The following is a 13,993-nucleotide window of genomic DNA, read 5'->3' on the forward strand; positions in this document are numbered from 1 at the left end:
CAAAGTCAGTGAGTTACATTAATAGGTTTAATTCATTCTTTTGCACCCAGGTACTAAAGTGTCTCTTTTGCTATTTGTGGTGTAATAGCCAGTACAAAAGGGTAAATTAAGAAACATTATGAGGCCTCTGACTTTAAGAAGATCATAATATGTTTTCTGTATGTGGGTACATCAGACTAATAGCTTTACTCCGTCTTAGATATATGTATTTTTTTAAATTATTTATATGATTTCATAAACACATGATCACTGTCAGTGACAATCGATTGCATGCATGCAAATGGAACTTTAATCCATGGGTTGTTGACATGACTGACCTGAATAACTCTGAAGTAGCTGTTATTGTCTATCATGTTACTGAAACTCTAATCCATGTATTAAACCACACAATGTTGTAATAATCCTTTGGCTTCATCAAGTTTCTTTTGTAAGTGTTAATTGGCATTTGTTAAAATGTATCCTCTTCACACCAGGCCCAGTCTTTGTGGATTAGAAATTCATACAAAATTGTGTTAGCAGCTAATAGGCTCATGTGATTTTTAATCTCAGTAATTTGGCCATGTACATTTTGCCTTAATTTATACCAGGCTCTAGGATTCTTTGATACTTCTAAAGTGTTTTGTAAAATTGAATCCATTTGAGAGATGTAAGGTTATGACCAAAGTCTTTGTGGGGCCCAGTCCTTTTTTTATTATTATTTTTTGGTTTATTCTGATGCTAATGAGGATTATCTGGCTGGTTTCCTCCCAGCTGGCCCATTTGGCTCCCAGGCTTGTGGATAAACAACTATGGGTAGTCTGTATGTTGGCATGCCTTGGAGTTAGGAACTTCAAGGCTTCCTGGGCCCCGAGCATGATGATGGGCTGCCCCGAGTCCAAGGCTGTGTTCTCCTCCACAGAGGTTTTCTAAACATTACGGATTTTGTCATCGAAACGTAGGGCTGGAAGGGATCTTGACAAGTCAGAAAGGCCAGCTCCCTGTGCTGAGGTGACATCCTACTTCTAGATCTTCTCTGACAGCTTTTTGTCTAACCTCTTCTTAAGACCTTCCATTCCCAGGGATTCCACAACCTCTCTTCCTAACCTAATCCTATTCTTAATTACCCTTGTAGGGAGAAAACTTTATTCTAATACAGAAACCATCCAAAACTGAATTACTTTTCTCCAACCAGTTCTAAATATCTTATATGGGCTTCTAGCCCTGATGGAGCAAAGCACTTAAGCATGTCCTAAAGTCCCATTGGTCAACCAGATTTAAGTAATTTCCTCAAAGGGGGCCTCTAACCCATTGAACATACAGGACTAAGGATCAGCCTGGGAACTCTTAAGCACACCAAGTATATTTTCAAAGTGTTGGATATGTGTTACAGTACCATCCATAAGTCTCATTAAGAGACCAAATCTGCCCTCAGCCTTGATTTCAGTAGGGTTGCATATGTTGTTGTAAGGAAAGAATGTGGCTTGGTGCCAACCCATTGCTGAGAGTGCTGTATTTCTGTGCAGCTGTCATACTGCCTGGTGGGATCTGAAACAGTTTATTTTTATTCATATATATTCAAAGATTTCATGGTAAATTATATTTCCATTTGTATTTATTTATACAAATTTATTCTGTCACAATATGTAGTTCAGAATGGTTTGTTTTTATTCATTTAGGATGGTGTTTTCACAGATTCATTAACTTAAATTGAAATGGGTGATGAGACTACTCTTTCCTTCCACAGCTCTCTGGATGACTGGCACTTTGTTACATGGGTGCTTGAAGGCATGTGCCTAGTACACAAACCAGAGTCTAACATATTTTTCCCTATGGGTCAGCAGAATTTCATACAGCGGGGTTTCCTTTGTTGACCATCAGCCCTCCTCTTAACACATGGCTATAGTTAGCTGCCTCTAACTGCTGTGGGAGTGACCATAGTCACTCATCAGGATTTCGTCATCATTTCTTACCAGTATAAGGGTGTAATTACTCTGGAAGATTTGGGGTATAGTGCAGGCAGTTTTAAAGTGGCTGGCCTCTAAATGTAAAAATATTAAACAGCTTGGTACACCGCCATCTCTTCCAGGACAGAAGGAAGCTATCTGACTGACTAGTCAGAATAAATGGCTAAGAGTTGTAGCTGAAATGATACCGAAAGCCTGATTGTGTCTTGGCCCATAACAAACAGCTCTGTGCTATACATAAGCCTGTAACAATAAGAATGAAGATTTCCATTCAAAGCAAGGAACTGGAAAAACCTGAGCTCTTGATTTCAGAGGTTGCAATATTTATGTTGCTGTCAGTCTTCTCCTTTAGGACATTTTTTCCCTCAGGAAACCTCTCCCATAACAGCTGCTTTACGACTGGCAAGGGAGCACCAAAGACATCCCCCTGCCTCCTAGTATTTAGAAGAAAGCAGAGAGAGAATGCTGGAAACCAAATAGCCAATGACCAATGGGGAGATTAGTTTGATCTTTTAGATAAATTAATAGACACAAAAAGTGCAAAGGGAAAAACAGCTTGAATATTTTTCCCATGTAAAGATTTCCATACAAAAATTGTATAATGTTTCTCATGGCTGTCTGGAAGTTATGTCGTGTAGTTAAAGCCATGAATACAAGAATGTGATTATTCACTCAAAAACAACCCACCCACCCCCGCCCAATACACACACAAGCATTATCTCTGGAATGAGAAATCCATAAAATGTACATTTGGCATGTCAAGCCCTTTCCTATATAGTGCAGCTCAATACTAATAAATCTTACAGATGCTGCACTCTGCCTGCAAGAATTCACGTGGGGCTCAGAAAGCCATCTGCCTCCTGCTTTGATGCAGTAACATCATCCTAAATTCAAACAAGCAAGAACATTCCTTGTGATTTAAAAGAAAAGTGATAATGTGTGACGTGCTGTATCAGGTACCATTTCATAGCTGCAGCCAGTAAGTTCATCGGGGGTGAGGTGCTATGGTGTCAAAATCTGATTTTGTATCCTACAGGGGGCTGTTTAGTGATGCGCCAACCAGATGCTGACAGGTCATGTAACCCACCATGCAATCAACCCCATTCTTACTGTAGCGAGGTATGTGTCACTGCATTGGAACAACGTTGTTTCAGTACTCTTACTGTACGATACAACACCAAAGTAATAAAGGGTAAAAGCCTTTATACATGAAAAATAGCGCATAGGTTGTCATTACTTTTGAAAATATTTTGCACCATAGAATCATGACTACAAAAGCGTTGTCAGAGCTCTCCCTAATAATTTTTAATCCATCTCAAATCATTAACCCTTCCTATTAAATATGTAAACTGTTCTGTTCTGATTCAATGGGAGATGCCACACAAATACATTCAGAGCAGCCTTCCAGGCTAATGCCAGTCAAAACAATCTTTTCTGCCAGTCATCAATGTTGTCATGATGTATAGTACTCAGAGGGCTGTGTATTTCTGCTACACTGTGTACAACACTTGTTCCCAACAGACTAGAACATGTGGTTGTGAAGAAGGTTACACTGAAGTAATGTCCTCTGATGGCACACTTGAGGAGTGCACACTCATCCCTGTGGTAGTGATCCCCACAGTGGAGGACAAAAAAGGAGATGTGAAAACCAGTCGAGCTGTGAATCCTACTCAGCCATCCAGTAACCAGTCAGGACGTGGAAGGACCTGGTTTCTGCAGCCTTTCGGGCCAGGTGAAGTCATTACATGAGCAGTTAATGATGCCAAGTGCTGCCAGAGGGTTTGGCATTTAAGCTGCTCTGGTGCCAAAAGTCATTAAATGTTTATTTAAGAAGCTAGTCATCTGCAAGGACTGAACAAAAAGGGAGAGACAAAAGTAAGCCCTCCCTTCATTGCTGCTGTATCAGTATGTCTAATTAAACCATATATTATGGAAGGGACAGAATCAGACATCTCGGATAAAATATTTGCATCACCACTTAAATGATACAGGGATGATAATTACAGAAATATATTGGATGAACAGATTGTCTTCATCTGATGCAATTCTGTTTCTACTTCGATCTTATCAGAGCTTTACAATAGCTGTTGTTGTTTGTATTATGGTAGTACCAAGTAGATCCAGTCATAGACCAGGACCCCATTGGTGCTAGCTGCTCTACAAACAGAACAAAAATGTAGTCCCTGCCCCAAAGAGTCAGTAAATTTAAGGACCCATCCACTATTAAAAGACCTTTAATCAAAAAAAGTCATGCTCTTTAAATAAGTACCTAATATTTCTTACATGCTACTTCATTCTGTGTAATTCTAAAGTATGTTTGATGAAATTCTTTGATGTGGCTGATCATTCCAGGTGATCTGGCCTAAAATCTCAACCAATAGCGATCACCGAGAAGTGAGTGAGAATTCCATTCAAAGAAACATCTCTAGTTCAACTACATCTGTCTGGTCTCAGAACTGAATTGGAAATCTTTTCAGATCTTCACATCAAATCTTCTTCCAAAATTTCCAGTACTTGCTGATATCAGCTAAACATGGAAGTATCAGCAATCACAAGTGAAACTGGAATAGCTCAGAAACAGCCGCCAGGAATTCCATGTTTGGCAAAAACCAGGAAGGGGGAGCACATGTAAAAAGCAAGGAAATGTCTTGAATTCTGAATAAGCTTCAGGTTTATTTGATTCAGTTCCAATTTTGGCTGAACATTTACATAAATTTTATTTTATTCAGACAAGTATTCCCACCCCTGAAAATTACCCAGCCTAGTTCTGAAACAATCACCATTGACAGTTTACTGCAAATTTCCAGATAATGTTATACAATTTAAACTTTGGCTTTATGTGTAGAGTAACACTATATCAGAAATTGTAAGTTATTTTCCCCCTCCTGTCGCCACCCACCACCTTGTTGAATATAAATAACCCTGTAATGAAGAAACTAAACATTTCATCATAATGAAATCTGAATTGCATCACTTCTGATATTGGATAAGTCAGGGCAAATCTGCTGCCTCAGTCCATCTTTAATGGATCGGTTATTTCATTGCTTCACGTTATTCAGTTTTATTATCTCCTTTACATGAATCCAGTGAAAAATGCTTTTGCCTTAATTAGACTAAATCAGGTAGTCTGCATGACTGCCAGACCCTGGGTTATTAGGCAGTATAAAACCTGTATGCCTGTCTGTGCAGGAGGGAAGGCTACTGGGAAATCAAAACGGCAAACTCAGAGGCTGCATCTACACTAGCAAATTCTTTCAAAAGATTTTTTGAAAGAATGGGACTCTTTCAAAAGATCCCATGAAGCATATTCACACAAAACGTGTTCTTTTGAAAGTAAATCAAAAGAATGTGGCGCTCCTTTCGAAAGCACTCTTCCTTTCCCATTTCAGGAAGAGCTCCCCCTTACAAAAGAAAATGTGTGGAGGCACTCCACAGGCCCTTTTTTTTTTTCAAAAGAGCAGTCGTCACGGGCTGATTTTTCGATCCCCGGCCCATTCTTTTGAAATAGTGGGGGCCGTGTGGACACACACTTTCAAAAGAGCAGATCACTCTTTTGAGCCACTTTTTGTGTGGACACACTTTTTCGCAGAAGTTCTTTCAGAAGAGATCTTCCAGAAGGACTTCTTTCAAAAGGTCTCTGTAGTGTAAACATAGCCAGAGTGACTACAGGTATCATTATTAAGCTGTAAAAAGCTCTACGGTAACCTGCATTGAAATAGCTTTTCAGTTCTGTGAAGTTATCAAACCACTATAAAGAATGACCTTGAAGCACTCAATTTCACCAATACTTGTTTGGTATGATACTGAAAACAATGGCACATGAATAGTGTGTGGTTTGTGGCTACTCCATGGGCATATTTTGCTGTAAGGCATATTACACCCAATATCCTATTGACAGTACTGGAGTATAGATGGTGTAGTCAAGGCATGATTTGACCCCTTGTGTATAAAATAATTTACAAGAACATGATTAGGAGGTTATTGCATGTGCATGGATGAGAAAATCCATGTGGGCATATGTCTAGTCAGCCTATTCCACAAGATTTTGTTTTCAAATGTTAGATTCATGAAAGTGGCAGGTGATTTGTCTCAGGAAAAAATACTTCCCACTGTCAAATCCATTCAAACCTAGGCATATTTTTTTTAAAAAAAAGGAAATAAGAATACAAATATCATTCTCTCTGACCTTTTCTGAAATCCATGTTGGGACTCAGCAGATCACAGAAGCTTTTGTGGGTCAGCTTCCATCTTCTCATTCCAGGAATCGCAAATTTTTCCCTAAATTTAAATAGGGGCAATGCATTATGAACACTTCCGATCAACAGCAGGGAACCCTATATTAAGGAAGGTTTATTCAGAGCATTCAGACACAACTTAATAGAGAATTACAATAGGTTTCTCCTTTTTTTTCCACAGTTGAGGCTGTTAGAGAACTGTATGCTTTTGGTTAGATTACAGGCCAACAATAAGCTTTGGGAGGAAAAGAGAAGAAAGATGTCCCATCAATGAAATTAAAAAGAAGGCATCAAAAGATCATTGTCTAGGTGTTCAGTAAAGAGCACTGTTATACCCAAGACTATATCAGACACTAGATCCATCACTAATGCCATTTTAAAAGAGAAAATGTAATGTGAAAGTGAGAACATGTAGACTAAATTTTTCAAAATCAAAGTTGCACTTAATGTTTCCCATTTCTCCTGAGCAAGGAGTACCACGCTTAAAATTACTATTATTCTGCAGATTACACCCTTACCAACTGAGAGAGGCTGGTAGTATTTCTGTGACCACAGTTGAGCAGGTTCATATTACACAGTTTCTCCCATATCCACCTGCTCTGTCCTCCCTGATAAGAAGACATTGTAAAACACAGCTGGAGCTCACACTAAATGCAAGATACACACAAGATTCTGGGATTTTGGGGGGGCCTGCTTAGTCACAATGAGTGGCAATGCTCACTTGTGAATCAAACCAAACCTGCTTTACTGTTCAACCTTTTCAGCTTGAGAGTGTTTTTAACCAAACCTGCAACTAAGTGATCTAATAGCATTTATACATAATATGCTTTAATGCTGCCTGTGCAGATAGGTATTGTTGTTCAAGCCTTCCGTGCAACAAGACTAACCTGAAAACTAATGACTAACATTCATTCCTTTTAGATGGGAGGCTGAAGACCTGGGTTTATGGTGTAGCTGCTGGTGCATTTGTTTTACTCATCTTTATTGTTTCTATGATCTATCTAGCCTGGTGAGTTTTTTAATTATTCCTTAACAACCAAGGGGCATAAGGACTGTGGACTGAGCATTTCACTGACTCTTGGTCAGATGTGGGAAGTACATTGAATATACAGACTTCAGCATTTGGTGGGCATATCATTTCACACAGAATGAAGATAACGGCAGTTGCTACATCTGTATACTTTTTTCAGTGTGCTAACAACTTTCTTGGGCTTGGAAAAAATATAATTTTCCAAATTCGACCTATATTAAAGATGTCTTCAGTAGTAGTTTCTAAGGCACTTGCATTGGAGATGTTCAGTTTGCTTCCATTAACACCCAGAATAATATCCCAGCATCTGTGTTTGTGGAGGTGTAACAAAAATAAAGTGTCCAGGTAAGGCCAATTTAATGTGGGTTCCCTGTGAATGGTCCAGGAGGTATCTCAAGGATGCCCGAAGGCTGTGTTGTAACTTAGCAATGGCCTGAGTTATAATGTGCCTGTATGTTTATTGTGCCATGCTTCCTGGCAGATTTTAGCCTCTGCTGGGTTCTTTATGCTGGTCTGTTGGCATAAAGCAGCCGCATAGCTGATAGATCTAGCTGCCTGAGTATTCTTGCAGCATGGGGGCATCACTGTTTTTTTTGTCCAATCCCACACGTGGCAAAGGTGCCATGACAAGGGAAAAGGGAGTTTGGCTGGAACACCAAGAGTTCCTACTCATGGAAATGGCTCCTTTTGGGGACATAAGCAGATGAAGCAACTTTGCATAGCCCTCAGGCTATGAACTTCAGAACTGGGATGGAGTGAAATAAGAATGATTTAAAGCTATCTTCATGAACTGTCCCACATACAGCTAACAAGCAGGGGTGGGGGAGAGGTGCACCCAAAAATGAACTTGATTCTCCTGCATTGGTAGATATTTATGCCCATATCAACTGGTTGTAAAACATTATTAAATTAAAATATAAGTTAAAGCTGACTAGAAGGTGGGTATCCATGCAGTATAGGTACTCCCTGTCTGATGATACCATTTAGAATTAATCTACTCACTGCTGAATAAAAACAAAAAAGCAGTAAAGTAGCACTTTAAAGACTAACAAAATAATTTATTAGGTGAGCTTTCATGGGACAGACCCACTTCCTCAGCCAATAGCCAGACCAGAACAGACTATGGTCTGAAGAAGTGGGTCTGTCCCACGAAAGCCCGCCTAATAAATTATTTTGTTGACCTTTAAAGTGCTACTTAACTGCTTTTTTGTTTTGATAGTATATAGACTAGCACAGCTGTCTCTCTGTTACTATTCACTGCGGATTGTATATGTAGTTCTGATGATGTACCAAGATGCACAAGTGAAAAACTACTTGCCAAACTTAAGTATAGGTATGGCAGTAGGAATTTAAATCAGTATGTAAATAATTAATTTCAGGCACCATCATCAGATCACCAAGTTAATGACAAAAGAATAGCATGAGTAGTGGGCTGGAACCTCTAATCCAAATCCCTTAAAATTTCAGGGGAGGATAAGATGAGAGGTTCTAGATCAAATCACATCTACAAGTGGTAGGAGCCTGGTTGTGATTTTGATAGAGGCAACATTTTGCACAGAAAGCAAAATATTATTCAGGATGTTGAACATTTCTCAGTATAATGCAATCATACAAAATTTCACACCACATTCATGTTCTGGTACAGTCATCGTTCAGAACCAAAACCCAATCTAAGCTTCCCTTTAAAAACTTAGTCTTTGAAGAGACCATGACTTTTGGATGTGTAAGGGGATCTTTCAGATGAAACTGAGCATTTATATACTTTGATTTTACCAACAAACCATCCAGTTTGTAAACAGCTACTATACCATGTTAGTTTTTCATTTACAAATAGAAAGGTTGAATTTGCTTTTAATTAACTATATTAAATTAATAATTTCAGCAAAAAGCCAAAGAAACCTCAGAGAAGACAGAACAATCGGCTGAAACCTTTAACCCTGGCTTATGATGGAGATGCAGATATGTAAAATATAACTTTCCATTGCAACAACTGGATTCTACATTACTTGTATGAAATCAGAGGGCTCCAAAAGGCACCAGGGTGTGCTACAGAGTGGATTTTAGGCAATTTTGTTTGGTTTTAAGAACAGCACCATAAAACAAAGGAGAATGGTCTTCATTATGCCTGTGGATATTCCAGACATTATTACTTTATTCTAAACAATGAGCACAGATCAGAACAGAAATGTGTTTGTCTGTTTGTTTTAACCGTCCAAATCACTTCAGTCTCCAAACCACTGTGGCTGACTTAGCATTCACAACTGAGAGCCCCCATGCCAGAACTTACCTGCACCATTAACCAACTATAATCAGTGAGCATGAAGAGTTTGTACCAAGCTGTCTATAACTCTTTATATTCAAGCATACCTTATATACTCAGTTGAAGCATATGTATTATTCTGTTCAATTATATACTTGTTAAGGAACATTTTAGTGCTTAATGAGATGTTAACTGAGAAGATTGAACAAGTTCAGCATCTTGGCAATTGTGATGGTAGCTTGTGTTACACTGCATTTCAGAGGGCAAAGACTCTCTTGCAAGACTCTGTTCTATTCTTACTCCAAAGTATCAATGCTTCATATATACAAGCATCTAGGAAGGAAACATCCTCAGATTCAGTATTTTATAGTGGTTACTGCCTGGGAAAATGATTACCTGCTGTAAATGTTTCAATATGTTTCTACTTTCTCTAACTCTCAAACTATTGCCTGCATCTTTTTTGCTACATGTAAGGCAAATTTTTGCACTATATTAGTGCAGCATGATATGCACTTAACTAGTATTGCCATAGAAACTTCCTCTTTTCAAAAGGATGATCATGATGATGTGTCTTGTGCCAGGAGTGTCAAGTAGGCATTTATGTTCTTGAATCCTGAAGAGAGTAGAGTTCAGTTTGGACCGTGACCGGATGGAATCAGCTAATACATGTACTGTATACACTGTTTCTCATCACAGCGGCCATTTTGTAGTCTATATCATGGCAGTAATATAAGTGTCTAGTTTCTTGTCCCATCTACTTATACAAATGTAGATTCTCTGGTTGGTTTCTAATTGTACTTTGAAGGCTGTTTATGACTAGATTTTTTATATTTGTTAACTTTGTTAAAAAAAAAAAAAAGAAAGAAAAGTGGTTGCCCTCTCATCTTGAGTGAAATATTCCGAATATTTGTTCAGCTAAAAGAAGAAAAGTTGTTTCTTATTTTTCCTCTACCTAACAAAACAATCACCATTGTAGCTGCCAATGCAAAACTTTCCCTTGTTTTCTTTAATTGGGATAACTGGATTTAATCTTGACCTTTAATTATTCAATATTATGTTTTAAAAACTGGTTAATTAAGAATATCAAAATATTTTCCTCACCAAACAGACAACTTTTGCTTAATTGTGATAGTATGACAATTCATTGCCACTCATTCCCTTGCATCTTAACCTCATCCGTTCCTATAGCTTTTTATTGGTATGCTTCCAAAATGAAGCATGTTGTTTTACCATTGTATTGATGCACCTGTACAGATAGGACTGCTGACCTTGAGAGGCTTATTGTACCAGAATGGTTTGTAGATGTAGCCTAAAAAGAAAACAAGAAATTTTATGACTAGATCTTATCATGCAACCTTTGAAAGAATGTATAAAATTAGGTATTAGTTTTTCAGGTCTCTACTAACCTCAACCATTCCTGCACCACTCTCAGCATTTAGTCTGGAATCACCAAGAGCCAGTGAAACTGTACACTTTGCCAACTTTGGGTTGGCTCATATCTCAGCTGAAATTAACAGCTGGCATGAGTCCTTATCCCATGTCCCAGTGTCATTGACATCAGTGTGTTTTGTTCAAAAATAGAATATGGTAAAAGGCATGTTTTGATATCATACAATGATATTGATCTCCCAATGCATAGATAACAAGAGAAGAACAGGTGTGTGTGTGAGAGAGAGAGAGAGAATTCATAATAGGCATTTGTGCAGATTCAGTATCACACCTTACACCCCAATCCTGCAACCTGTTGGTAGACCGTCCAAACTGCCTAACTACAGACAGACACCTTGCTGCAGCAGCAGTTCACTTAAATTGAACAAGTTCCAGGATTGAGGCCTTAATCATACAGCATTCCATACAGACCTAGAGTGAAAATATAAAGTGTTTGTAGAAAGTTAAGTTCATTGAAGTGTTTGAATGAGAAACTATAACAATCCTTTGAGGCAAACAAAAAATGGACTGCAGAAAAGTTATCAATTTGCAAATAAAATTTTGAAGCTTGGTCATGGATTAATTACCTTTGGAAACCCCACTTCTGGGTGTTGACTTGTTCTAAGCTAACAACGCTATCTGTGGGGATAAGCGAGGAGGATTTTTTTATTGACAACAAGTTATCATTTTGCTGTAGCACGTACCATGAAGCCCATTTGATCTGAAGACCCAAAAGTTGATGATAAAGCTTTAATTAGAAGTTAATTGTCATCTGTTTCTTCACTTGTAAAATTACTCTTGTTTTAAAAAACAACAAATGGGTGTTTTGGCTTTTACAATTCATACAAGTATTTTATGATATAAAAATATCACTGGTTGCTGCAAATCGGTAATCATATTAAAACTGGAAACAGATTAGCCCTTATGAAGAAAGACATTCTTTGGGGGAAAAAAAAGATTTTGAGGAGAGTCATAAGTCTATAACTAAAAGTGACAAAAGGTGGTCAAGCCCTATAACTCTGAAACAGTAAAGAAAATAAGCAAGTATTTTACAGAATGAAGAGCAATTTAGAGTGCTTCTACAAATCCAGTGCCTAAAGCAGCCACAACTGTAGATGGTTAGTTTGTGAAAGTAATGTTTCCAGTGATCAAGTATCTCTAAATCATTCAGAATATAGAAGAGTAGACATTTTCTTGTCGGCATGGTGGTTTGTAATTTTTCTTTAAAAATCTGTAGTGTCTAGATTGCTGTGTCTGCTTTGCGTCCTGGAGTGGTTTCTTTTCAAAACTTTGCTGATACTGCCCACAGTTTTTTATGTTTGCTATAATGCACCCATTTTTAAATTCTCTTTCTGCCACCAAAGTGTAAGTCCATTTTCCAATATAGCAATCTGAAAACACCCACTTAAATATTCTGTTTTAAAAATCACTGAAGAATATACCTTGGATGAAACAAATTTTTACCTTTATGTAAATCAAAGTTAAGAGTTTATTTTGCCTAACTTAATTTACTTGAATATTTATTTTGTAGACTAAGGAGGCAGCTGTCTGAGGAATGTTTACTTTTTTTGGTTAATGTTAATTTGTAAATTGTGTAATGCATTTTTATTTTTTAAATTATGTATATTCTTTTTTTTAATGCACAAAATGTTTACGTACAACTACTACAAATTTGTGTATATTGTCACTAAGCTTTATTCAGTTAATATAGCTGGCATGTGAAAATGTAATGTCTTACATTTTCATATGGGTTATTTTTACATAACTGATGTATTGCTGACAATAAATATAAACACAATGATTTGCATGTGTCTGTTTTTAAATGTTTTTGACTGTGGTGGATGGAGAAGCTAATAAAAGCCCCTACCCCTAAAATATTCTTATTTTTTAAATCTATCCACTTGAAAGTAAAAGTTATTTATTTTTTAAACAAAGAGGGGTTTGCCCTCACAAAAATCAGACATCTAAGCCTTTTCCTACAGTCCTTACTTAGGCAAAAACTGTGCAGTAACTGAAGAACTTCTGTATTAGGACTTTCTGACTATCAGTAGTTTGTTATAATTGCAAATTGTTCTGCTTTTTTTCCTGAACTCAGAACTTGGTTGGGTACAAAGAAATGTCAATGGAAAAAATCATTTTTGCAGCTTATTCAACTTCCACTAATAGACTCCCACTTATTTAGCTGGATCTAGCACCCTGTTAAGAAAAGGACCAAAAATACCATTCCCCCCGAATGAATTACTTTCTCATTTATAGTGTGCTGTTGAATACCTGGTGGCCAAAATAATCCCAGTCTTTTTTAAACCCTAGAAATCTGTAGTGGTTTTATTGGAAAGACTAGAGTCCAAAGTTTTCTGGAGATTGTATGTTCCTCAAAAAAGTTCTGTTTTTTTTTTTTAAATTACCACTTCTGATGTATATTTTTATCCACTGGTTCAAAGTATTTGACCACAATATGCCTGCCTCTAGCATGATGAAGCTAAGCAGCTGTAAAAAAATCCTTGCATGTAGGAGTAAAGTCTTGTTAGTAAAACTTCAGTGGAAACTGAATTACGCCATCACTGAACATTAGACAGACACCCAGGGGGATTCTCTACTTGATTTGAGATTGCAGTGACACAGTTTTGCAAATCAAAGACTACTGTTCAGACCTGTATTTACACAGGATTTGTCAAAACCAGGATGTTTTAGTTATGCTATACTCTATATAAAATAAATTAAAAAAAAACCTAACATTTTTATTTGGTAAAATTTTTGCTCTATTACTCTTCCGTAGTATATATATTCTGTTTGTGGGAGGCAGAACAGTGCTCTCATTTTCAGTGTTTTAACATGCCCTCCACTTTAAACAACCAGCTGTGACCCAGAGCAGCTTGTCTGCAAGAAAGAGGTGTCAGTTCTAGTCTGCTCTAATTAACTTATCTCCGCATTACTGGTGGGTCTAGTTAAAGTTCCCTTGTGCACATTACTATAGTCCTGTTTCAAACAGTACTATTGTGCAGTGGAGAACTTCTAGTGTGCTGTAGCAGCAGCAGCAAGGTACCCACAGGCCCATTGTGCAAAAGACTTCACAGTCTTCTACTGCAGACTAGTGTAC

The 13,993-nt window shown here is 37.6% G+C and overlaps 1 protein-coding gene across 1 annotated transcript in view; it reads left to right on the forward strand.

The window, feature by feature from the left end:
- THSD7A (thrombospondin type 1 domain containing 7A) overlaps window positions 1–11,464 on the forward strand; it is a 489,942-nt gene extending 478,478 nt beyond the window's left edge. The window contains exons 27-30 of the mRNA XM_074984678.1: window positions 2,980–3,062; window positions 3,465–3,675; window positions 7,100–7,187; window positions 9,091–11,464. Of these exons, the coding sequence (XP_074840779.1) occupies window positions 2,980–3,062; window positions 3,465–3,675; window positions 7,100–7,187; window positions 9,091–9,175 (467 nt within the window). The 3' untranslated portion in view covers window positions 9,176–11,464. The remainder of the gene's footprint in view (window positions 1–2,979; window positions 3,063–3,464; window positions 3,676–7,099; window positions 7,188–9,090) is intronic.
- The last annotated feature ends 2,529 nt before the right edge of the window (window positions 11,465–13,993 follow it).

Source organism: Carettochelys insculpta, chromosome 2 (assembly GCF_033958435.1).
Source record: "Carettochelys insculpta isolate YL-2023 chromosome 2, ASM3395843v1, whole genome shotgun sequence".
NCBI classification, from domain to species: Eukaryota; Metazoa; Chordata; order Testudines; family Carettochelyidae; genus Carettochelys; species Carettochelys insculpta.